The sequence below is a fragment of the Crinia signifera genome, chromosome 6, assembly GCF_055691185.1.
Source record: "Crinia signifera chromosome 6, ASM5569118v1, whole genome shotgun sequence".
Classification (NCBI taxonomy): Eukaryota; Metazoa; Chordata; class Amphibia; order Anura; family Myobatrachidae; genus Crinia; species Crinia signifera.
Window position 1 is genome coordinate 159,541,910 of NC_139222.1, and position 27,289 is coordinate 159,569,198.

The 27,289-nt window shown below is 43.3% G+C and overlaps 2 protein-coding genes across 4 annotated transcripts in view; both read left to right on the forward strand.

Annotated features, from left to right (window-relative positions):
- The window catches only part of LOC146008477 (bactericidal permeability-increasing protein-like), a 62,572-nt gene extending 60,854 nt beyond the window's left edge, over nucleotides 1–1,718 (forward strand). Inside the window, exon 15 of the mRNA XM_083147810.1 lies at nucleotides 1,442–1,718. Within this exon, the coding sequence (XP_083003936.1) occupies nucleotides 1,442–1,483 (42 nt within the window). The 3' untranslated portion in view covers nucleotides 1,484–1,718. The remainder of the gene's footprint in view (nucleotides 1–1,441) is intronic.
- A 4,395-nt stretch (nucleotides 1,719–6,113) lies between these two features.
- Nucleotides 6,114–27,289, forward strand: part of LOC146008479 (mitochondrial tRNA methylthiotransferase CDK5RAP1-like) — a 39,259-nt gene continuing 18,083 nt past the window's right edge. The window contains exons 1-11 of one of the 3 annotated variants that reach the window (XM_083147815.1): nucleotides 6,150–6,264; nucleotides 7,166–7,240; nucleotides 7,743–8,005; nucleotides 8,230–8,333; nucleotides 10,278–10,312; nucleotides 13,867–13,967; nucleotides 16,327–16,537; nucleotides 19,450–19,570; nucleotides 20,793–21,023; nucleotides 24,883–24,980; nucleotides 26,892–26,947. In XM_083147815.1, coding sequence (XP_083003941.1) covers nucleotides 7,221–7,240; nucleotides 7,743–8,005; nucleotides 8,230–8,333; nucleotides 10,278–10,312; nucleotides 13,867–13,967; nucleotides 16,327–16,537; nucleotides 19,450–19,570; nucleotides 20,793–21,023; nucleotides 24,883–24,980; nucleotides 26,892–26,947 — 1,240 coding nt within the window. In that variant the 5' untranslated portion in view covers nucleotides 6,150–6,264; nucleotides 7,166–7,220. Of the gene's footprint in view, nucleotides 6,265–7,165; nucleotides 7,241–7,742; nucleotides 8,006–8,229; nucleotides 8,334–10,277; nucleotides 10,313–13,866; nucleotides 13,968–16,326; nucleotides 16,538–19,449; nucleotides 19,571–20,792; nucleotides 21,024–24,882; nucleotides 24,981–26,891; nucleotides 26,948–27,289 lie in introns of all 3 variants that reach the window. The other 2 variants (XM_083147816.1, XM_083147817.1) reach the window with 2 other exon arrangements.

Here is a 27,289-nt window from a genome sequence, read left to right on the forward strand (position 1 = left end):
TGAATTTGCAATTAGCGAATGACTGCGCATGCATAAAGGTCGCACTACGCCTGCGCAAGACCTGAAGTCCGGCTACTTTTTTGATTGCTGGCCGTTTGCAAGTGGACATTTCATAGGAGTGTCAGAAAAAAACGTAGGCATGCCCAGGGGAAATTCACGTGTGCCTAGGCATTTGGAGGGAGGGTGTGTGACGTCAGCTCCGGCCTCAACCAGGCTGATTCCAATGCAGCCACTGAAGAAGTCCAGGGCTACTCAGAAACTGCAGACAGTGAGGAAATCATTTTATGGTGAGTGTGCTGTGAATGGATATGCAGCTTTTAGCTGGGCGGTGACATATTCACTAATCATTTGCAGGCTTGCGAAGGGCAGGATTACACTCTGGTGGGGTGGCAGGCTCAGCTAACTATTACCAGAGAGATCACGCGATGCTGCTCATTTGGCCGAATTAGGTCCGAATTAGGCCCAATGTCTCAAGGTGTAATATTTCTTCATTTTGCAGTAATCAAGTGAAGACAATGCAAACTGTATTCATAGGGCTAGATTCTAATTTTGCCCACCGGCAGCTACTAGAGGGCACCCGATGGAGCTATTCCAATGCAGCTCCATTCAGGCAGAGATGGCTGCCAGCGTGATAGTTTCAGCTGGCACCCCCCCCCCCCCCCCCCCAGGGGCAGCGATCTGAAACTTCACCTGTTTGATCGTGAAAACTGGACTTTTTTGCAAGCAAAAAAAATCAATTGCACATCACCCCACCAGCTTCCGTCTCTTTAGATGGCAGATTGGGAGTGATATGACAATTGAATCCGGACTATATATTTAGTTTAACTGCGTTTTTACTTACACTTGTGATTGACAACACTGTATAACAACCAGGATAAGCATTTATGCTAAAGATAACAAAGGATGCCTTAATTAAAAAAAAAAAAAAGATATGTCCTTCCGCTTCTCCATGCAATACCCCTGCAGCTCTCTGGCGGCTGCATCGCATGCGATACATCGTATGCAGTCATTTTGCATATTAAGTATTGTATGGGATCCAATTCACCACTGACAATCGATATGATTTGCACAGGATCAGAATTGTAAGTCAAAGACATATGATTTTACACTTTTCATATGATTTATCGGTCTGATGCATGAAAATCGTGTAGAAAAGGGCTAAATCGCACTAGTGTATGGGGACCTTAAGAAAATACATACTGTATATGGTATTGGAAATCCGTTGTGGGACTGAAGACCTAAAATACATATCTGCTATGGTTTTAAATCGTATTTTTTATTTCTTTATGAATTGTACAGAGGATATTATATACATAGTGGTGAAGTGATGTGGGCAGTATTTATTCCTACGACACACTACACAACCCCTTAAGCAACAGACAATCGTACACAGGGTTTATAAGCATCGAGCACCATGTACTGATATTCTGTTTTCTTTCAGGACTACCTTCTCTTTGGGGCAAATGTGCAGTATGGGAAATAAGACAGAGGATGAAGGGTTTGGTGCATCAGGTTTGCCGGAAAATGACAGATGACGATACTGTTACTCCAACATAGTGTATGTGCTATTTAAATGATCTACCTGGCACATTTTTTGGGCATACTATGATTTTTTTATAGAGTCGAGCAACAGGCAAAGAATTGTAAATTGGAGCAAACAAAAAGCTTTGTTGTGAGATTATTTTTTTGTCATATTATTGTTTTGTTAATAAAGTGTTAAAAATGGCATAGAAGGAGGATCATTTTGTTATTTCATTATCTATACATTATATATGAAGGGTGTGTCTTATCCAGAAAGAGGTTGACTTCCTGTAATGGCTGGTGTACATATTCAGGGCCTGGTGCTGAGTTGGATGGAAATGATTTGAGTGTGCTCTCACATTGGGACTGATTCTGGCAAAACCATGTGAACTGCAGGGGGTCAGATGTAACATGTGCAGAGAGAGTTAGATTTGGGTGAAGTTTGTACTTTAAACGGATATATTGCAGTGTAAAAATTAAGCAGCCAGTATTTACTCTGCACAGAAACAAAACAACTCACCCAAATCTAACTCTCTTGGCACGTTACATCTGTCCAACCTGCAGTGCACATGGTTTTGTCCATTCGAGAGTGTACCAGAATCAGGCCCATTGTGTGCATGGAATAATGGGGGTTATTCTGTTAATATGCTCAGATGCAACCTAACCCCGCCTTCAGGGCCAGCAACTGAAAACTTGGGGCCCTGTACTCTGATATTTCTGGGGCCCCCGCCCCCCGTAATCCTAAACCGACACAACCATCTTGTGCATAGGCACGTTGCCGACTCCTCTGTGCCCCCCTTATGGCTAACGCCCGGCGGCCAATGACTCCATTGCCTCCGGGAGTTACGCCACTGCACTTCTACATACACTAGCACACTGAAATGCAGCCATGCCTGGCTGGCTCTCTCTGAGATGAGCTCCAGCCTCCAGGCATCTCCGTGCCTCCTTCCCTCCTTAAGTTACTTTACCTATATCATTGAGGATCCAAGGGGGGACCTTTTACACAGGGGATGACTTTTCTTTTCTTCTCCAAACTGGCAGTAGTAGAATCTCCGCACTCAGGACCGCTGCAGCAGGGAATGACTCGGAGGCACCCACAGTGTGGAATAAGAAAGATCAGGTGTGCCGCACATGCGCAGTAAGGTTGGTGGGGTTCGCAGTGCAGCAGAGACACAGCCGACTCAGGCTCAGCCTTTGAGCGCTGAGCGCCGGCTGCGACCTGGACTGATGGCGCCGGCGGAGTCCGGACACTTTGAGTGCACATCAGCACTGGCATGCACTGCGGCAGCCTGCAGGAGAGACCCTGGTCCCGGGGGCGGTGCGCACTGTCACACAAGTCAGTCGGGCAGCACACAGACACCAGACTGCTGTGGCCAAGGGGGAAACACACAGACGGACCCTGGCCGGGCTCTGGGGCCCTTCAGATCGCTGGGGCCCATCACACATGTCCCCCTTGACCCCCCCTGTCGCCGGCCCTGCCCGCCTAGCTAATGGTGTTTGCTGGCCCACAATTCGCAAGGCGCATTCCTTTGCACTGGCTGCGAATGGATGTTTTACATAAACATCCATTCGCAGCGTGCAGGGTAACACCCACATCATTCAATGGTCGGTGACCAACGAATGATGTGTAACATGCATGCATATGTAAGGGTGCTTTGAAGCATGCGTGCTGTTCAGAAGAAAGTGGGCGGGCAGCTAACATCCAGTGATGTCAGCTGCCCGCCCCTGGTGCCCATGTCTTGGCCTCATTAGCATGAGAATGCCCAACATTCTCATGGGAATGCCCATGAAACACTGGGCATTCACATATGCTAATGGGGCCGCCCCTCTCAACACCCTGCCTGCTCTCCTGGGTGTGTGCACCCAGCATTCCTCCTCATCAGAGTCCTTCACCTCATCATAAGAGTGTTCTCGATCCCATAGCATAAAGGGTAATTAGCGCTACTACTGTCAGCTACTGGTGTGGGCGTTACATCCAAACAGCACTACTACTGTCAGCAACTGGTGTGGACGTTATGTTTAATCAGTGCTACTACTATCGGTTATTGGTGTGGGTATTACATGTAATTAGCACTAAAACTGCAGCAGTGCCGGGCTGAGGGAGAACTTCAGCAGTGATCGGGAACACCTGTAGCAGGGCCGGGGAGAGAACAACTTCAGCGGTGGAGGGGAAGAGCACAACAGCAGCAGTGGTCAGCGCGATGGAGACCTGCAGTGGTGCCAGAGAGAGGAACACCTATGTCGGTACCCAGCCGCAAGAGAGTTGTGCGTTGGTGAACGGGAGGCCAACAATGCTGGTAAAGAGAGACCTGCCTCCTCTCCCTAGTCTCTTCTTTTCCCCCCATCATCTCACCCCCATAACCTTACACCCTCTCACTTACCCCCCTCTTGCCCACTGTCACCTCACCCAGGGCCGGCGCCACTACTAGGCAGCATTAGGCATTTGCCCAGGGCGCCGGCCACTTGAGGGAGGAAGTCAAGAGAAGGATTCATCCCCCCCAGGATGAAGGTGAGTGGCAACTCCCCCCCTCACCATCCCCCCGCCGAGCATATTACCCACCTGACACCCCCCCCCCCGTGGAGCGACGCAGCTGCTGCCGCATCAACCCCAACCCCTTTGCTGGAGCAAGTGAGCGCTGGGCCATGGAGGTGAGCAGCAACTCTCCTCCCCCCTCACCTTGCGCCATCCCGGCGTGCAGCAATGAGGCGGCGATGGCTGCGCCGCATCACCCGACACAAGGTACCATCCCCCCATAGAGCGAATCCCCCCCGTGGAGCGACGCAGTGGGTGAGCGTGGGGCTGCCGCATTTCCACCCCCCCCCCCCAGGAGCGATGAGGCTGTGGCCGCATCAACCCCAACCCCCCTGCTGGAGCGAGTGAGCGCTGGGCCATGGATGTGAGCAGCACCTCTCCTCCCCCCTCACCTTGCGCCCCCCCCTCTGTCCCGGCGTGCAGCAATGAGGCGGCGATGGCTGCGCCGCATCACCCGACACAAGGTACCATCCCCCCATAGAGCGAATCCCCCCCCCCCCGTGGAGCGACGCAGTGGGTGAGCGTGGTGCTGCTGCATTACCACCCCACCCCCCTTCCCTGGAGCGATTAGGCTGCATCCCCCCCCCACCGGCCCTGTCCTCACCCCCTCTCTCCCCTCCCCTCTTTCCACCTCACCCCCGGTCTCCACACTCCCCCTCTCACCACACCCGCTTTAGCCCACATCACCACACACTCTCGCCCGCCATCACCTTACACCCTCGGTTTTAGCCAATATCTTTTATATATTTTGTTAAATCATTATGCAGAATATCTTTCATGATCAGCTCAAGGGAAATAGTTCACCAATATCTTTTGTCTTTCATATCTAGAGTGTATGGGCCTTCATTTAATACTAAATAAATATGAGTCATTTCATGAAATATAGGACACAATACATGATAATTAAATTTTACATTGCTGCTAACATTTTAGTATACTGTATTTATGTTGCTAAAAGATCATAGTATATTGTATGATAATTATTTATCTCGTATCGATATCACACGTGTAAACATTGAACATATATAGAAGTCATTGAAAACCAATTAATATATTGAACTTAGAACCTGAGTCATATGTAACATGAGTCACGGAACATGTATTTTAATCATCTTCACAGTTAATCAACAGCATGTCAGGGGGGCGGGACGGGCAGACCTCATCAAGCCCCGCCCCCATGGCAGTCAAACAAAGTAATTTGCGGGTCCATGAAATGGGGGAGGGGCTAAAATGATGCGTTATGCACAATTTGCATCATTTTAGCCCCGCCCTTCGCCGCGGACCCGTTAAAATCTGTAATTTTATGCAGCATTGGAGGGGAGTTCGGGGGCTGCCTGGAAAATGTGGGAGGATTGCCCACCTTCCCGGGCGGCCGGGAGGAGGACCCTAATTTTGGGAACCTCCCGGCAATTCCTGGAGGATAGGCAAGCCTGCTTCCCTCATAAGGTGCGTACACACGGGGGCGATTATTGCAAATATTGCTGAAAATATGGTCGCTGAGCGACCATATTGCCAGCGATGGGAGTGTGCACCGGCGATAAATCGTCCGGTGTGCGCTCCCGTTTTCAGCCCCCTAATGGTCGCTGGTCGCAGGAGCTTGACCATCTCTGGTCGCTGATGAACAGGAGACACTGAGCAATATATTGCTGAGCAATATATCTCCCCCAGTGTGTACGCACCTTTAATGTATGATCACCAAAACCTATGTGAAAACATTATTTTCAATTAACCTATTCAACACAGGTAATGAAAATCCTAAATTAAAAAGGAAGTCCAGGAACAGCATTGTGTCCCTCCTGGAGAGGGTCATGTTGGGCGGTATGCCATAACGAATGGGTCTCAATCGGCCCCATAGCACATTTGGAGAGGAAGATGAGCTGGGTAGCAGCCATTGAGGATATATATATAATGAAAATGAATGATAAAACTCTCATTGATGCCAGCAGTTACTCGCACCACTGACATGTATAGCAGGTAGTTAGCTTAGCTAGCTATACTATTTGCTACACAACAGCGTACATGTTGAGTGTTGAGTATACGACGCTTTTGTATATCCATCCACTAGGTGTCGCTGTAGCCTGGCAGTAGTAAGTGTGTGGCTAGGGATGATGACGTCATCCATCTCTTCCTGGTCGGTAGAAGCAGCGCTGTGTCCTCTGCATGTGCCGGGTTTGTTCCTAATGTGATATCTCCAGTGCGGGATCGGCAAGGTACAGTAATATCTAATGGAGTGCGCAAATACCCGATTATACCCACTAATTATACTCTATAATCGCACGAGGTAGATGAAGAAGGAGAGGTTATGCATATAGTTTTCTTAATTCTGTGTAACGGAGTATCAGTACTGTGCAAGTTTCTTGTAGTATTAAATAAAGGCAGCTTAAGCAACTTTTTATTAATTATTTTTTGTGTTTATTATGCAGTCTACGTCATATGTTGGATGTTTGTTTTCAGGCTTGTGAAACTACAAGTCTCATCAATCACTGACAGTGATAGAGTGCTGGGAAAGCCAGAGGTTCCCTAGTATTGAGAGTTATGGAATGTCATCGAGTTACTTGAGTAAAGGCACATTTACTAAAAAAAAAAAAAAACAGAGGGAGAGGATTGTTTTGGGCAAAATCGCCCAGGATCTAGAAGAAATTTTGTTTAGTTGATAGTGGTCTCTAAGGATACTGACTTGAGAGAGAGACTCTCAATGTGTCATAAATACAGTAGTATCCTATTAGTTGGGTTTATGACATTCAGTGGTGCACCCCAAACCTGCTGATACGTGATAAAATTAGCATGCAGCATGTGCGATCTTCCGGTTCCGATGCAATGTGCATGGGACCACAAAATCACATCGGACTGGATGTCAACAACAGGCAATTTGGATGCTTTTCATGTGATTTATTGCCACAATCTCATTAAAAGTGACCAAACTGCAAGCAAATCGCACTAGTGTATGGTCACCTTTTGCTATATTTCTGTGTTTACGATGTGATGCTGTAATCATTTCTCATGCTAAGCGTTCCTTGTAATAACGATCTTTATTGCCAGCGGCATATTGCATTTAGTACTGCAGTATTACTAATGAATCTATAGTGAAATGTTAAAATATTTGTGTTTCAGCATAAACATTGTATACAGCTAAAGCAAGGTTTATTATGACTTGGGGTGTGATCGAATGCCCGTTTCTAGACCAAGGTTTGTTCCATCCATGCTTACCTTGCTGCTTGTCCATAATAATAATAATAATAATAATAATAATAATAATAATAATAATAATAATAATAATAATATTGAATGGTTAATTTATATTCATAAATGTAAATAGCTTCCCCTCAGGTCTAATGGTGTGTACAAATGGGTACAATCTGCATGAGATTTTGACTATATAGTCAAAATCTCATCCAGATCACATGGGTTTTTAACCCTTGCGATCCTAATGTGCATTCATGTATCGCAAGCAGAAAGTCTTGGCTGCATTGACTATATAGTGCAGATGTGCACTATATATTTAAAGTTGTATGAAGATCACATGCATGCTGTGCGATGCGATCTGATCGCACCGGGATCGCATTACATGGTACTTGCACCATGTGTACACACCATAAGAAGTTGATAAACAACCTTTATTCCTCAGTTTCAGGATTTTATAGTTAATTTCAAAGCTAACTTTTTTTGTGTTTTATTTTTTGTACTGTAGGCATTGTTTGTCACTCATGGAACCCATGAAACTATATCGCGTTCTTTCCAGAGTTAAAGTATGGCTTTCCCATAGATGTCTATCGTCCAGCATCTCTTGTGCTCAGAAAAGCACAGCTAGGAAGGAAGAGTTTAGTTCCAGACTGGCATCAGGGCCACGTCTAAACGATTTTTTTGCCAATTCCTCTCCTACTCTATATCCCTCTGTGGAAGAAGATGCACCTCATTATATAACAGAGAGCATACCACCAGTGAATAACAAAGGTCTGTAAAACATTTTCACTCTCTTTACTATAATCAGTGTTATTGTATTGAGGGAAAGTAATTGCATTGCAGGAAAAAGAAAACTTGCATAGACAAATTAACTGGGGCATACAAGGTGGATGAAAAGTTGTGTCCATGAGAACCATATGTAATGAGGGCCCTGTCATTGTAAATGCATAAAAAAATGCATTAATCCCTCTGTTGTCCACTCCTACATTTTTTAGTGTATTTTGAGACCTATGGATGTCAGATGAATGTTAGTGACACAGAAATCGCCTGGTCCATATTGCAGAAAAGTGGATATCTCCGGATTAACACAGCAGGTGAGGTAAGAGAACAGGACTGGTAACTCTTATCTATTGAATTGGTTTATGTACATTCTCTGTAATGTATGTAGTAGACGCCGAAATAAAAATATTGTGAGTGATATTTGCTCAATAATATTTAGTCTCTAATATTAGTCTTTTTTTTTTTACTTTTTATTAAAACATCATATACTGTACTGTACAGCAAAGTGTGTTTGGTTTTCAAACAAGTTAAAAAGCAGCAATAATCACAACAGCTTATCAAAAACTATCATACAATAATTTTCAATAATATATGTCACCAATACTTATGGCAAAACTAAATCTATATGTAAATCACATAGTAAACCAATGAATCCCTGTATCAGGAACAGTAAGAGCCCAGAGTTCAGAGGTGTGCCAGCATCCCAGCAGGTATTAAGTGTCAAGTGTTATTGGAAGATCCCCTAATAATAAATTAGTCTCATGTCAATTTGTATTCTTTACAGAGCGCTTTAGGTGCCCATACACGGATAGATATTGGATCCAATCCGATTTCCCTTAAAATCCAGAACACCTCTGATCATGGCCATCGAACGATTGAGTAAACACTCAGAGGCTTTAATCAATCAGTGTGGCCATGATCAGGGGTGTTTGTGCTCCTCCGTCAACCCTCTTTTGCACCACCACTGCTGGCAGAAGAGAGGATGGCGGCAGGCAGGAGATTTCAAAATTCCTATTCATTTGAATAGGGCGACATGTGCCGACAGACGGTATTTCATACCATACCATCCACCAAGGCATGGTGGGAGATTATAATAGTGTGACTGAAGCATGGCGAGCTCATCGGTACACTTAGATGGTGTCCATGTTGATCGATTTGTTTTTGTTTCTGCCGATTTGTGTTGTGACGATTTGTTTTTTGGTTTCTTTATGGTTTTACATTATTAAGGCTTCTTTATATAAGGGTTAATAGGTTGTTCCTTTCATGTACAGTTAAGCATAATTTGATGTACTGTATCTATATTAAAGCATTTATTGTATACATTACATTATTTTGATTCCAGTTTATTGTTCATACTCTTACCCAGTGGTTCCCAAACGTTTCAGTCCAAGGCACCCTTTGGGCCTTCATGACTTTTTCAAGGCACCCCTAAGCCAAAATAATTAATATGGGTAACAAGGTGACCCTTGTGGAAAATTCACATACAAATAAAATACTATTGATTTTTATAGCAAGGTTGGTGGTTTGTAGTAGGATGAAAGAAGATCTGGTTCATTTGTAGCCATTTGCAGTAGCCGAGCAAAACTGATCATCATAAGGGGCCTACAGACGGGGAGATGCTAGATCGCTCAGAGCGCTTCAGCAAGATCGCCCAGCACACAGCAATGTGTCAGCTCTGTGTGCTAAGCGATCTGTCAGGGCCAGTGTTCTCTTTAGAGCAGGGGCCCAGGGGTACTAACCCCCAGAGCCCCCACCTTAAACAGGCTCTGCCAAACACCACCCAGCCCTATAACTCGCTACTATGCAACACTGCCCTGGGCACCCCCCCCCCCCCCCCAACCTGGCCAGCTTCACAAATTACTTATAGTACCTCCCCTTCCCCAGGTAAGCGCCATCATTTCTCCCTTCCTGCGGCCAGCTCACTCTTTTCGACTCCGACTAGATCAGTCCCTGCCTCACTCCCCGCCCCCCTCCCGTCACTCACTCCTTGGACTCGCCCAGCGTTCACTCCCTGCACCCACCTGGGGATAGTTAAAAGAGAGGAGGCTGTTTCTTTGAGTACTGGCGCCGCGGCACCCCAGGGAGCTGCGGTGCACAGTTTGGGAACCACTAACCCATTTACTGTAAAAATAAAAGAAACCCAAAACAAAAATCCATTGTCCCGTTTAATCAAAATAAATATATACCGTATATTTTTTTTATCTTCTGGTTTCTTCTTTTTTTTTTTTTTTCTAATGATACAATTATTTTCCTGTCCTTTTAGGCTGATGTGATCCTTCTGGTTACTTGTTCTATAAGGTAAAAACTTAAAATAATATTTAATTATTGATGCAATGCCTGTGTTTATTAGATTAGTTATTCATCTCATAGTTTGCTTTTCCACTTTATATAAAAAATTTGAACAGCCTGAGAATTCAAATACACTATTAATGATCATATTATATGAATGTCCAAACTGTTTTAAAACTTTGCCTAAATGATCTCTAAAAGACAAAGATCTGTAATACTATTTAATTTACTTTTCACTTTTCTTGAGGACAACAGGAGGCAGTGTGTCAGCCATTGATGCAACAACATTTTCTTCCCTTCATCAGGGATACAACAATGGAGTATATTCAATGCTTTTTGCGAGCTGTGGCAGCGAGCATTGCTGACTGCTCGCTGTCACAGCTTGCACCGTCAGTATTCAACTGACCCACTGCACACGCCGTTTCCACTTCGCTGGGTTTTTGCAGTGATGGGGAAACGGCATGTGCATCCACCATAACGGCGAAGCTTGCGGCTAAATGCTGCGGGCTCTCTGCATTAGCCAGGAGCCTCACTGTTTGGGGAAAACCTCGCTGTCATCTGAAAGTGAGGGTTCCCCGGAACAATGAATATGGTGAGTGGCCGGCGCGGGGGTTAAACGGCCTCATTGAATACTGTCCCAAATCTCAACTTACCTTTTATACCAGTCTTCACAATCACTGATGCAGCACCCCTCTGACACTGGGCACATGTTGGTGCATCCTCACGCTCCAATAGAAAATGTTGCTAAAAACGCATCTAGGAGCGCTGTATGAAAAAAGCGGGTGTGGTACAGGGGTCCGACAGTCGGGATCCCGACTGTCCGGACTCAGACAGCATGGTGAGCGCAACTAAGCCCCTTGTGGGCTCACTGCGCTCGCCACGCTTTGGGCACGGTGGCTCGCTACGCTCGCCACTGATTCTATTCTCCCTCTATGGGGTCATGGACCCCCACAAGGGAAAATAGCAGGTGACCGTCGGGAACCCGGCTGTCGATGTTTTGACAGTTGGGATCCCGATGTCGGGTAAATGCCTGTCGGGACCCCGTCCGGCACCCGAAAAAAAACAAAGGGCCTGATGTGTACGTGAACACATCCTCTCGCAAGCAGCCGCCTGGCCAAAAAAATAATTTGCTCATTATTGAATGATTTTTTTTTTCTGCCGTTCACATATAAAAGTCAGTCTGAACTGACTTTTATCTTGCCGAATTAGGGGTGGGCGCTAACGTCATGTGACGTCAGCCACCCACTCAAAGCAGGGAACGCCAAGCATTTTCATGGGGACGCCCATAAAACACTAGACGTTTCCCTGCTGCTGTACCCTGAAACCCCCCTCCCCCTACCAGTGCGAACGCTTGTGAGTGTGAGATTCACTGAACGCCTTTACACAGGGGGAGTTCATATGTGCATGCACAGGACCCCCCCCCATAGAAACAGAGAGAAATTAGGCCCCTGCTGAACAAGCCTGAATCAGGTCTGAAGCCGGACCACGTGCTACGCAATGTGTGAAACAAAGTAGCCTACAAATAAACATGGACATACATAAATTGCTATGGAGAAAGGTGGTCTGAAACCAAATATTGTCTAACACTGGGGTAGATGTATGAAGCAGTGATAAGGGAGGAGAAGTGATAACGTGGTTGGTACTTTATCACCAGCCAATCAACTCCTGACTGTTAAGTTACAGGCTTGTTTTAAAAAGGGACAGTTAGGAGCTGATTGGATGGTGATAAAGTACCAGGCACTTTATCGCTTCTCCCTTATTACTGCTTCATACATCTACCCCACAGTTACATAATCATTGATGCTTGTGAATTCAATTGTGGGCGGTTACGCCCGTTTTTAGTTATGTTTTGCTGATGCAATTTTATTTAAAAATTTTGGGTCAAAAAGGCATCTTTTTTTGCTGATCCGCGTGTTTTTCTATGACCTATTTCACCTAAGGGAAAAATCCACACTTTAATTGAAAAGGCCGATTATATAATCAGACTAAAAAAAAAAAGGGTACTTGTTTCCTAGCACGGCGCCACCGATTTGAATTGTATAACATCGGGTCGGAAAAATCGGTCGCATCGCATGCGACCAAATCGCGTACTCCGACCTTTTCATACCCCCACTATCCACGTCGGCGTGGATTTGATTTTATATAGTGTGGCGAGCGGACGCGCATTACTTCACATTTTTTATTTGTACAGAAACTTCTTTAAAGCCCGAAAATCGGGTCGGTCGGGTCTGATCGGGCCCCATCGCATACCTTAAGTTATGGTATGCGATGGGACCCGACGGGCACCGTGCTAGGAAACAAGTACCAAAAAAACCCCATTGAAAAGTGTTGATTTATTTGCCTTGGCAAAATATCGGCACCAATCGTCACTGTGTGTCCATGAGAAGCAGGGCCTTGGCTCCTTTTCTGTCTCCAAGCAATTGTGGCACATGTCAATCATTTTTTCCTGGAGGTTGGCTAACCCCTGGCTATATTCTTTATAATGTCTGGTCCTTCTCCTTAGTTGCCCACCTGATGACTGACTAGTGCAGGGGCGAGCAACGTTAAGCTGCAAGCCGCGAACGACAGCTGCTCAGTGAGGCCCTTACTTACATTAATCAGGCCCTTAGTTACATCATTGTGTATTTAGTTTTTAATGTTTTTGGCACTTTTAGGGATATATATATATATATATATATATATATATATATATATATATATATATATATATATATATATATATATATATATATATATATATATATATATCCTAAGGTTTATAAAGTTGTTGTTTCCCATAGCAACCAATCAAATTCCAGGTATTATTTTCTAAAAAGTGCTAGATAAATAAGTACAGTACAATCTGATTGGTTGCTATGGCCAACATTTCCACTTCTAGAAACCCGCACCTTAATAAATATGCCCCTCCTAGTCTGGCACCAGGTTAGTTCCTTTACAGGCACATAATTCTGGTTCTTCTGCCGCTAGTGGCTAGTAAGCTACTTATACTTGAATTGTCAATAGCTTTGTTGACTCTATTTACAAAGTGTTAAGTGGATGCTGTTTATTTTAATCCAGCTCTCACCCTAAGAAACTAACTTGATAAGCTCTGTTATGTCTTACAGTATAATACATAGTGTTCATTCTAGCACCCGCTATCTTTGGAAATCCATGCAGTTCCTCTTCCCTGCCTGGGGTGTCGCTGTCTGCTGTAGTTCTTCTAGCACAGTGTGGTCTGTATATCAGCACTGATATACAAACCAGACCTGTGCTAGAAACACCACAGCAGACAGCGACACCCCAGGCAGGGAACAGGAACTGCATGGATTTTCAAAGATAGCGGGTGCTAGAATGAACACTAATACAGTTAGGAGCTAATTGGCTGGTGATAAAGTACCAGCCACTTTTATCACTTCTCCCTTATCAGTGCTTCATACATCTACCCCTGTATCCATCATTAAATATTATCAATAAATAGGAAAGGCATAAATAGATGCCACTTACTGCATATTGAGGTTAAAGTTATTAGTTAAACAACAAAGTCTTTGTTCTCTGTGTGCAATAACTCTGATATATTTTGTCAGGGACAAAGCAGAGCAGACTATTTGGAACCGTCTACAGCAACTGGCTTCCCTAAAACAAAAGCGATGCAAATCCCGTGGTCCCCTGAGGATTGGTTTATTAGGTATGTTTTTATTTTACATTATCTTACCTCAGGGGCGTTAATATTTGTAATTATGTAACAAACAAAAATAGGAGAATGGGACCTACCTGGTGCTCCTTCAATCAGATTCGATAATGTATCCACGCCGTTACTTGCCAAATAATTTCAGAGGCATCTAGAACCATAGCAAAACAGTTCTAAAAATGGGCAGAGGTGTAAAAGGAGTCCTGGTTACTCCATATAGTATCCTCCAGTTGTAATTTCTCCAAGGCTCTGGTCCTCCCACAGCTTATCTGAAATTGTGGCTGTAAGGATCACCGGCGCATTTCCTCCGCACTGGGGACTTTATCAAGTTTGGTGCGAGGCTCCGTTGCCACGACATTTAACTGATGGCAGTGGCACCCGATATCGCACCCTGCTGAGGTTAGTTTCAGCCTCAATTCGCAGAAACATGCTCACCACCCTATGGAGCAGCGAGCACTTTTCTGCGAACTGTAATGTGTGGCCAGTGCTTTTAGCTTGCTGTTTTAACGAAAGGTGTTATTAACTAAGGGTAGTATCTGAACAGTTAAAGAAACAGTTTTTTTTTATCTTCTTTTTATTTTCACAGTATAATCACATAACAAAAATATGCATATTCTGCATTTACATCTAACATATATATTCTATTCTCCCCTGTTGAGTTGGTATCTCTCTCTAACCAGAGACACATATATCTATATTCACATCTATGCCCTTTCTCCCCTGGGGGAACAAGGAAGGAGGTATTGTTTTACTTTTTGGTCTTCTAAGTTTTCCTTTTGTGGGTTGGGGGTTTTAATGTGTTGATTGGCTTTATTGTATGTGTGTAGTGTGAATGTGGTCATCTGTGAATTTTATTCAGGGGCCATGTGTGTGTTGTGTGCGTAATAAAAGGTGTCTACCTCATGTGTGGTGAGAGTCCTTATATTTCCTTCCCATGATCTCCCCTCCCCCCCCCCCTTCCCTTAAAGAAACAGTTTAACAAACATTGAACAACTACATAAAGAAATACTGGAGGAACACAGAAGGACATAAAGGTAAACATCGGTACTTGTTTCCTATCACGGCGCCCACGATATTCAGTCGTATGGCATCTTATGCATTGTATCTCAAAAATGCACCCCCACGCCACCCCCACTATCAACGCCAACCCGAAGGGTGGCGAGCGGCTGCGGTACGTGTTCCCCGACCTTTTCATACCCCACTATCCACGTCGGTGTGGAGTTGATTTTATAAAGTGTGGCGAGCACAGCAAGGGGACGCGTATTACTTTACATGTATTCCGCGGTGCTTGCTGCGCTCGCCGCACTTCGGTCTCGGTGGCTCGCTGCGCTCACCACACTATCTAAAATCAACTCCATGGCGATGTGGATGGTGGGGGTATGAAAAAGTCGGAGGACGCGTACCGCCGCCCCTCAAGGGCTCGATGCGCTCGAGGTGGAGGGGGAAGAGGCGGAATGGAGGAGAGAGAGGACTACTTTGTCCATGCTCTTTACCTGCTGCCTCGTGTCCTGACCATCCCTGCCATGCTTACTTCTTGCCTCAGGTCTCCTTACCTGCACCTCATGTCACCTGTCTGTCTCCCCCTCCCTCTTGATTATAATCTCCTTAGAGCAGGGCACTCCTCCCTCCTGTTCTCACAGCACTCTTCTTGTATTTCAACTACAGCTCTCTTACTTATCTACAATCTATACCTGCATCTATTCTCATTCACTTCCTTATATCTCAGCCACCATGTAGCGCCGTTGCTTGGCTGCCTGGGTGCTGCACAGCTCAGTAATTATGTTCCCCATGTCTGTGTGCCTCATTAGAGTACATCTAGTGTGTGTGTGTGTGTGTGTGTATGTATGTGTATATATATATATATATATATATATATATATATATATATGTATATATCAGTACTGTTACTGACTACCTAGCTGGCTGTGCAATCACCATGTGGCGCCGCTGAATGGCTGCCTGGGTACTGCACAGCTCAGTAAATATGTTCCCCATGTTCGTGTCCCTTATTAGAAAGCGTCTTGTGCATATCTGTATGTGTGATGTACATCTGTACTGCCATTGTTGCCTGTTCCTTGTACTGATAACCCTTTGTATTGCAGTATGTGCATTGTTATTTTTAAGGTCTGTAAAGCGCCTTGAGTCCTGTTGGAGAAAGTGCGCTATATAAATAAAACTTACTTACATTGCGGCTAATAGGATTGACCCCCTTAGTGTTTACATAAGATGATTAATTACAAGCTTTTTAATTATTATTATTGCATTCAGTATTGGAGGATTATTGATTCAGATGTAAATGAATAATCTCTACTTGGCTAGCATTTTTAGATAAATGACTTTGGCTTACTTACTGTAGGTTGCATGGCAGAGAGGCTGAAAGAGGAGATCCTGCAGAGGGAGAAGTCTGTGGATATATTGGCTGGCCCTGATGCGTATCGTGACCTACCAAGACTTCTTGCTGTAGCAGAAACTGGTCAGCAAGCTGCCAATGTGCTACTATCCTTAGATGAGACCTATGCTGATATCATACCGGTACAGACCACTACAAACAATGTATCCGCTTTTGTGTAAGTCATCCTTTATGTGTTAGAACAGCAGACAAAAATTAAGGTCCATGTAAAAAAAAAAAACATTGGAAGCTTTAACTTAGCCAGGTTAATATTAATAATGAAACTACATTTAAATATTTATTGTAAACCTGTACTTGGCTATAACTGTAGGATTCGCAGCGATGCCTGCCCACACAAGTATAATATAATATATTATTGCTGCCTTACCGCGCTGGAGTCATGACTTTGATTCCCCACCAGGCCATTACAGTATGTTTTTGGAGTTTGAATGTTCTACTCATATTTGTTGAGGCTTCCACTAGATCAGTGGTGTCAAACTCATGGCCCTCAAGCTGTTGTGGAACTAGACGTCCCAGCATGCCCTGCCACAGTTTAGCAACCCATAACATTAAATCTGTGGTAGGGCATGCTGGGACATTTTAGTTCCACAACAGCTGGAGAGCCATGAGTTTGACACCGCTGCGCTAGATGCTCTAATTTCCTCCCCCGCTTGATGGTACTATTGAATAACATGATAATAGAAGTGGCATAAAATCCTTTTTGAGTACATGAAGTAATATAATGATTCATATGCTGTGTAACTTGTGTAATATAAACAAACATAATGAACAAAATGAATTGAATTTCATTCACTGCTTTTGTAAAATAAGCAGTAGTGCATACAGTATATTCAGAGTTAAATGAATTGCAAGATTTATACATCTCCTACAGTATAGTTTTTTGCAGAGTTTTGGTTAGGCTTATATCGCATACATACTCAGTTTTAAATACACATTTGCTAGTAAGTTTGTGATATATAATAAAACACCATCTCAAAACATCAAGCATAACTCTTCTCAAGGACGAATATATCGCATACATACTCATTTTTAAATACACATTTGCTAGTAAGTTTGTGATATATAATAAAACACCATCTCAAAACATCAAGCATAACTCTTCTCAAGGACGAATAATCTTCAATCAGTCAATCAGTAGCATCTTTTTAGTGCGGTTGGTTGTAACTATCCGCTTACATCTGTGTCTGCCCTCAGGACTGATTATTACTATTTTGTATCCATCTGCATCTATTTGCCATAATATGAACACACCTTTTAGTTTTACATGAGCGGAGAGCATACAAGAATATGTGTGCGGCCTGTTTTGTAGACATGCACAGTACAGAGATTTTTATTTGTTTAGGCAGGAACGGTGCAATGTAAGAATGCTTTCAAAAAGTGTTAGTTTTTTGATTATTTAACAAAATGAATGAATAGAAGAGAACTCTAAATGAAATTATTATCTGACCATCAATGCATGTTATAATATATATAAATAACAGACTTGGACCAGCTCTCCACTAACTGTAATGTATTTACCTGGGTGCCCTCCTGGATCAGCCCTGAGGGCGTCCACTTATTTCTGAGTAAAATTGTTTAAGTACAATTAAAACGTTGAAACTATACATTTGATTTCTTCTGTGCTTGTTTCCAAGCAGGGCGCCCGTCGGGTCCCATCGCATACCTTAACTTAAGGTATGCGATGGGACCCGACCGACCCGATTTCGGGCAGTTTAAGAGCTTTTACGTACAATTTTAAAATCGGTCGCATCGCATGCCATTAGAACGACAGGTGATGCGACCGATGTGATGGACCCGATTTCACATTGTATTTAATGTTAAATGGCCGTATTAAATCGGGCGCATCGCATGCCATTATAATGGCGATGCGACCATAGCGATGGACCCGATTTTACATAGGAACCAATGTTAAATGGCCCCCCCCATACCCGATTTTTGATTGTATACCCACCCTGATGGGTAATTTGTATGTGAAATGCCCCTCCATTTTTAACGCCACGATCAACCCCAACCCGAAGCGTGGCGAGCGCAGCGGAACGCGTCCTACGACCTTTTCATACCCCCCACTATCCACATCTGCGTGGAGTTGATTTCATATAGTGTGGCGAGCGCAGCGAGCCACCGAGCCTGAAGCGTGGCGAGCGCAGCAAGCCCCGTGAGGGGACGTGGATTACTTCACATATATTCCGCGTCCCCTCGCGGGGCTCGCGGTGCTTTGGGCTCGGTAGCTCGCCACACTATATAAAATCAACTCCACGCCAATGTGGCTAGTGGGGGTATGAAAAGGTCGGAGGACGCGTACCGCCTCCCCTCACGGGCTCGCTACGCTCGCCACGCTTCGGGTTGACATTGATTGTGGCATTAACAATAGGGGGGCATTTGACATAGTAATTACCCATCAGGGTGGGTAACCAATTAAAAATGGGGTCTGGGGGGCATTTAACATTGGTTCCTATGTAAAATCGGGTCTCAGGGACCATTTAACATTGGGTCCAAAGTAAAAATCGGTAAAATCTGTACCGATTTTTCCGACCCGATGGCATACAATTAGAATCGGTGGTGCCATGCTAGGAAACAAGTACCATTTCTTCTACCATCCTGAGAGTGCCGCCGAGTTGTGGTGTGTGTGTGCGTGTGTGTGTGTGTGTGTGTGTGTGTATGTATGTATATATTTTTTTAATTTTGGACACATGATTGTAAAAAATTGTCCCAAGTACTACCGGTTGATACAGAAACCCCCGGGCAGAGATGATGGGTCTACCCAGGGGTTTGCTTAGTGCTATATGTACATTTTAATGTAGTTTTGGTCCCCTATACAGTACAGGAATGATGGGATGGTCCACTGCAAGGGCCAATTTAATATCAGTTACCACATCCATATAAATATGTAGCAGATTGAAAATTCCCGCACCTAGCCTACATTATGCCACCAGCTTCACTGGGCCTCCGACTAGAGGACAGATATGTATTTTCCTTCTTTTAGTGCAACTTTGTATTTAACAGAAAGTCATTGATCAATGTAGTGTTTTCAGTACTGCCTAGCATTCATCTCTCCTTTTCATTGTATAGCTCCATAATGCGAGGCTGCGACAATATGTGCACTTACTGTATAGTTCCATTCACCCGTGGGCGAGAGAGAAGCCGCCCCCTCCATTCTATCCTGGAAGAAGTCAGAATGTTGTCTGATAAAGTAAGATAATCTCTCTTATTAGAAAACATTTAGCATTATGACCTGCATTAGTTTTATTTTTTCTACCCAGTGTATCGCCACCAGAAACATGTTAACTTTGGCAGCTGATTCAATTTGACATGTGTTAATTTTTACTCTCAATTCCACACTCTGTTTAATCAGCGGGACTTTTAAGCTATGCATGCTGTGGGCCACATTTTAAAGTCATCTGTACATGTATGATGACAGATGCTGTTGCTAACCAGAGCCAAGCTAAGGAATGCAGCAGCCTATGCTCTAATCACCCACCGTCCCTTGTTACGGTTGGCATTGTCAAGTGTGTATGCACATGCCAATTCCGGCACCCTGCCTAGTCCTATCGCTCAAGATGTTGCTGAGTATACATGTCATTCAGTGTGTACCCAACTTTCGTTTGCAGCCCCAGTGGGTAAAAAGTAGGGTGAGGAGGAATTCTATATTTGAAGGGAAAAATGTCATGACAATACTTCTGACACACCCTCCCAATAATTATTATACACTTCAATAGCTAAAGTTGGCCAATAAGGACATGACGTTTTTCTGTAAAAGGCTTAATAATGAGTTTAATATCAGTAAGGGACATGTTGGTAATGTATTGATGAGAAAGGGGTTTTTGATATGTGTACAGAGGGAGCCACGCTTATTCGATTTCACAGGGCGTTCCGTTGTGATGTGCCATTCGCCAAGACAGGGATGCGTGACCGACTCACACGCTCATGCGTCCCATTGCTGAGAATTGAATGTCTCACAGGCATGCTAAACCAATCTTGGGCGGTTGAAGAAGCGCGGCTCCATCTGTAGAAGGGAATTGAAAGTTTTTTTTCCCCAGTAATGTTTTTAAACTTAATTAAAAAACACATTATTTTTGAACTTACATTATAGTAGAGTAGTAGTAGAGCACAGCATGCTCAACAATTAATTCTTGTCACCAACGGGTTTGGTCATCCGTGAGTGCGGCAAGTAACACCGATCACTATCACCGATCACTCGGATGCAGTTACAAATTCCCCAATTTAGCTATTAAAGGCTTTTTTTTTTGCAAGAAATGTAACTTCTTCTGTACTTAATCTCTGGTGCATTATGTTAGCAAATAGACAACTGCTGTCAATAAATGTCCGTATACTTACGAGACTAAAAGATTTGGTGTGATGATTATATGTTATTGTATCTGTAGCTTTTCTAATAGTTTTATGTTGCTTTGCAGGGTATAAAAGAAGTGACTTTACTGGGTCAAAACGTCAATAGCTACCTCGATAGAGCTTCAGTTCCGTTTCCAACTGCTGAAACTTCTCAACTTAGCCGTGGCTTCAGCACTGTGTACAAACCTAAAACAGGAGGACTGCGGTTTGTGGATCTGTTGGATCAGGTTTCCAGAATAGACCCAGAAATGAGAATACGTTTTACTTCTCCACATCCTAAAGATTTCCCTGATGAGGTAGGTGTATTACATGTTGTAATACCTACTATACAATAACAATGTTTACAGCAGTGTTGGAGGCTATAAAATGATCTGTGTAGAAATTCTTCCACCTTGTTCTTAGTATTGTATTTCGAATGAAAAAGAAATTCTCAAAAAATTATTTTGTTCAAATTGTAAAAGCATTTGCCCCGCGCCTCTGTGGGAGTGTGTTCTTTTTTTCTCTGGGGGCGTCCCTCTAATTAAGATGTTTTTTTTGATGGGTCCCGCACTGGAATTTCCCACTATGGTTATAATACACCAGATTAATTAAGTGGGAAGTTAAATTATTTGTTTTTCCAGATCCTCGATCTCAGGGCCTCTCAGGCCAATATTTTGAGTCTGGAGGTGCCCCCGGAGTTAGGCACATATATATATATATCTATGCCTGAAGACAACATGTAAATGTTGAAACGTAGCTGAGTGCTAATTATTAAACCAGCTATTCGTACAAGGCTGGAGTGCTGCATCATTGTTCTCTGTATATGCTGTTCCAGTAGTGGATGCGGGCACCTGCCGAGGGTTGATCTGTACAGTGTTGGAGTGCCGGACACAAGTGTTTTCTATATATATATATATATTTGTCCAACTCTGCCGGCGCTCCAATAATAAATACATCCAGCCCCGGTGCCCAAAATAAATAAACACAGCTCCCCACAAGAAACGGCACTCCAGAGGCAATTTTCAGCGTTGCAAAAAAATGTGTATTACATCAAGCTTTCGGGGTATAACCCCCGTCGTCAGGACACACTAGGCTGTAGGTTTTCTAGTGTGTCCTGACGACGGGGGTTATACCCCGAAAGCTTGATGTAATACACATTTTTTTGCAACGCTGAAAATTGCCTCTGGAGTGCCGTTTCTTGTGTGGGAGCTATATATATATATATATATATATATATATATATATATATATATATATATATATATATATATATATATATATATATATATATATTAGATACCAAGGGCTTTTGGCAAACCCTATAGAATAAGGCGGCACTCGAGTGCCGCCTTATTCTATAGGGTTTGCCAAAAGCCCTTGGTCTCTATTCTATTACCTTGGAAGGAAGGCACCACGGTCTGTGACATCTCGTCCGGAGTGCCGAACAAATCCATTGAAATTTTTTTTTGTCTAATTAGCAACATAGCTTAAGTACCCTGTCTTAGAGTGACAAATAATCCAATTATTTTTATCCCAGGCAAAACAACATCTCTATGCAGCATTAGACCCACACTTGTACTATTATTTAGCAGTTATTGCTTATCAATCACATAATGGTACTTAAGCAGGGAGATATGGTTGAAGGTGTATTCAGATTAACAGACACCGGTCACATCAGCAAGAAGGAAAAATCTGCACAGGTCTTGATTCTCACCTGATTTCTTCTTTCCTGTCTCGTGATCTGAACAGCGGATGACGGATGAGAGCATTAAGGAGAGACCTAATGCATGAAGGGAAAGACTGGCCAGATAGGATCCTTCTGCTGCTCCGGTCACATAGTCTAGCACTCACTGTTACTATTAAGCATTGCAGTGAGAGCAGACTTGGGTCATGGAGTGAGAGGGGCCTGAATTTACCTGAAGTGGCAGTCAGGTATGAAGAGAGATAGCATTAACTGTTGCTGGCATCCTATCAATATCTGCAGCTGCTGCTATATATCATACTGGGCATTTAAATAGCGCCCTCACAAAAGTGGCTGCTTTTCCCCTCAATGCTGATTGTATGCAGGTATAGCGGGATGTCAAAACTTTCACCTCTGTAGCGGGTGTCCGCAATAGTAGGACGATTTAACAGTCTTTACAATGGCTTCTGCTGTAGGTCCAATTAGCCGTTGTGGTAACTCCCATGCGGCATAAACTCCTTTCCCTTCCATGCCTGGTGTCAGCGGGTAAAGTGGGATGTGCTGGGATGCAATACATCGTTTTTTTCAGGCCCCAAATATTAATGGTTGAGAGTACCCACCCCAGAATCACGTGTCCCCATAGGATAGTAAAGAAAACAGCATTTTAATTCTTCATTCTGAGGTCTGGGATTTCTCTGCATTTTAGTTTTCTTTTGTACTACTCTGTGTGTCTTGGTTAGAGAAATAGCTGAGGACCCTGTAGGATATGGATGTATAAGAGGATGCTTTATAAAATACCTAAATATATATATATACATTAGATAAAAGCAGGTCAAAATGACAACTTCTGGAAAGTTCTTTCACTGAGAATAACCTGTCTGGTTCTTAATAGTCCAAAATCAATGATCCAGATTTATTGAAAACTTGATCGAAGTGGATTCATACAAGCAAAATGGTAACCCAACGCATTTTGTCTTAATCAAGACTTCATCAGGGGTATTTCTTCAAGAAACAGAGTTAATATCTTCAATCTGTGGAATGGGATTAGTGTAACAGTTAATGTTACAGATGCCTCTATTTGCAGAGTTTCTGAAAGGCTGTCAGCTTACACTTGGTATGCAGACAATCCCAGTTCCCTACCCTATACTTTGACAACCTGTTGTACTTGCTGGATGTTCTTGCTGCCTTAATGAAGGTCTATAGCAGTGGTTCCCAACCTGGGCTTCTAGTACCCCTGGGGGTACTCTGCAGACCAGTTGGGGGTACTTGAAAATAATATTGGTAATGGCGGACGATGAAAAGGTCTTTTGATGGCTGAAGAAGACCCATTGCCATGGAGACTAACTATGTTGTGTCATATGTCTGACCAGCAATCCACTGGGAGCTTCCCGCGCTGCCCTCAGACATCAGCCTTCATATTCCCAGCACTGACAAAGGTGGAGGAAGCAGCAGCATTAATCCTACTGGTGTTAGCGGGAATCATGGAGATAATACACGCCAGTGTCTAGACACAGAAGGGCATGATTCCTTGCTGTATACTACTCCTACGCTCCTCCTTAATATAAGGACATGCATAAGGATCCACATACCGCTAAGTACTGTCCATATTTCAAAATGAGAGGAGGGGGTACTTATCAATGCAAAGCCTAATAAGGGGTACAGGAGAGAAAAAAGGTTGGGAACCGCTGGTCTATAGTGACCGAAACGTCAGCAGGCTTCTACACTTCACCAATAAACCTGGATACTGACCCAGATGATACATGTACAAAGTCTGGTGAGTGCTGTTTTCCCTTAGGGGATTAGTGTGTATATAGATGGATATATCTAGCTTATTGATATATCTCTCTAGCTGTTAGTTGGAGATGGCAGGGAATAGGAATGATAGTGATAGCGCTCTCTATCACTAATATATATATATGTGTGTGTGTGGGTATACTGTTCTTTATCTGAGGACACATGTAATCTTTCTGAGCCGATTCGTTGACATTATGGAACTCCCTGCTCTTTCAGGTTATAGATTGCATGTAGAGTTTGATTCAAAAGGAAATACAGATTAGAGATAATCGCTATTGTGATTTCTGGCAATCTGCACCTGTGTATGCCGCAATGGGCCTTAAACTATGGTTGCATTGCTAAAAAATGCGACTGCAGTCTAAGGGATGACTGGGTGTGACGGTTGCGCATCTGGACAATGCAGGCATGTCCTCACCGTTTGTGGGGTGGGCAGCGACGGCTGCGTGGCATCACACGCATCCAATTTGTCCAGAAAGATGGCTGGCCTCCGTCTGGCTTCACAGTTTGGCTGCATATCCACTATACTTCGCATCACTGTTAGGGACCCAGCATGCCCTTTGCTGGGCGGCCCACCCGCAGGTTGCCGAGGAGAGTTGTCATTTTCCAGATCCTCGTAAAACTGTAACTCAAGCTGACTTGGCCTGTAATGCATTCAAAATGCTGCCCATACAGTAAGTTATCCTCCATTCTTGTTGTTCTAGGTTCTCCAGTTGATAAGAGAGCGGCATAACATTTGCAAACAAATCCACATCCCTGCACAAAGCGGAAGTGACAGAGTTCTAGAGTCCATGCGCAGGGGGTGAGCACGCTTACTTTATTTATATAGCAGAATAAGTAATAGGGTTTACAAATGATCTCCACATGGGTTTTTCATGTTTTTTGTCCTGAATGTTGACGTAGTGTACTGCGTCGCCTCGCATGGCTTGCTACGCTCGCCATGCTTCGAGCATGGTTCCTAAACAGGATTCTCATTGAATTCTGGCCTATGGGATGTTTACCTACAATGTCATACATATAGTCAGGACAGTTGAGAGCCTGGCCGGGGCCAGGTACTTTTCAGGATGTGTGGCCTAATTGAGGGAGATGTGGCCATGTAACCGTATGAAAAAAAATAGAGAAAAAAATAACACTTCAATCTCTGCCCTGGGCACACTGGGCCCCTCTATCAGGCCTGGGTAATTAGTACCCCTTCCCTCCTTTCTTGGCTCCACTGCCTATACTGAATACTCTACTTCAAATACACAATAAAATGGATGTACTGTGATGGGCAATTAGAGTATTTATTTGTCTATTATGTTTATTTCAAACATTTTGTTGCACTAATGCTTCTGAGTATCAGAGAACAAGTAAAAGAGGCTTATCAGATGCAGTTCTATGCATTATTCACAGATCACACAGCATCTCGACAAATAAAGAGTATTATTAAGGAAACAAACAAAAAACATTGACCGTATTTAAAAAAGTTAAAAGGTTTAGAATGTATCTCCTTTTAAGGTATGGTATAACTCACAGACAGTCAGGATTCCGACGGTCGTTTCTCCGATATCGGAATCCCGACTGTCAGGAGCCCAATAAGGGGATGAGCGCATTGAAGCCCCTTGCGGGCTCGGTGGCGAGCTGTGCTCTCTACTTACTCTACTTTCCCTCAATGGGGGTCATGGACCCACACGAGGGAATTGTCAGATTCCTGACTTACCTGAGACACGACTGTCGGTCACCACTCCTGTACTAACTAGTTCTAATTCATCTGTAGAGGACAAATATGAATCTCAATTTCAAAGCAAAGCACTTCTCCTTGTGTTACTTTATGACCTCCTCCTCCAATCAAAGCTGACCAAGTACAGCCCCCTTTCTTTGAATATATTCTTTCTTTGAATATTATATTCTTGAATAACACTAGCCAACAAAAAACAACTTTTTATTTGCTTCTTTTAGAAAAATAGTCTTTTTGTTATTAGCTCTAGTTTTTTAGATACACTACTTGTGATACATGTACTTCTGTAGTAAAAACCAATATTATATTTATATGATATATGTACACAACAGAAGTAATAATTGTTTTAATTCAATCTATGTACAGGTGAATTAGCAGAAAATAAGATAACAAGCCTTACTATTTCATATGACAACCTATTTATGAGTGCGCCTTCGTTTGTGCTGGAGCATCTCTTGTCACCGTCCAACAGTAGTATGCAAGCATGGAAATGTCCCATTTACCCTGATATCTTCGTTCCATGGTTAAAATATCTTGGTGGAATCTCTCACCATGCTCTTCACTTACTACACCACAATTCGGATGAAAGAAGTCCAGATGAGAATCGAGAAAATGAATTTTGAGTGACATAGGAGTAACATATATATTGAGTAACACAATATGGCTGACAATAACTCAGGATACCTGTACTAAGGATTGCCAACCTACAATTTATTTGAATAAAAAAAATCCCTCATATTTTTCGAAAAATCCCTCAAATTCTCTAGCATTTAATGATATATGGTTATATCTCAGAACATAGAGCTAACTCAGCATTTTAAATTCTATATTCTTATTGCCCATGCTCGAATAAACTAGAAATGACTATTTTTGTTTCGGAAGCATTTTCACTGTTGGCTAGTGTAATTAGAGAAGATTATATAATTGTCTGTTTTCTATCAATCATATACTCTTTATTTGCCATCTGATAAAACATTGCCCTTGTTTGTTCTACAGGTATAATCGAGAAGCTTACTTGGATCTGATACATAATATCCGACAGAAGGTTCCAGGTTGGTAATCTCTTCCAATTGTGCAAAATGCTTTCTTCCTTTATGAGCAGTATCTACATAAGTATAATTGAAAGGTGTTTGTGTGTGTGTGTGTTCCATGATAACTCTCGAAACGTTTTAACTAATTGTCTTCAAACTTTGAACACTACCTTATCATCTTAAGACTTAAAGGACAATCTAAGTTTGAAGATGGGTTTAATTGGACGAGCCCTTAAGGGTGCTATCATAAGGGTCCATGCTATCTCTGTTGTTTTCATGCATTGTGATATGTCATTGGAAAACTTATGACTTTCTGAAGACAACACAAACTTCCTTAAGTGGACTCTTAAAGGCCTGTAACGG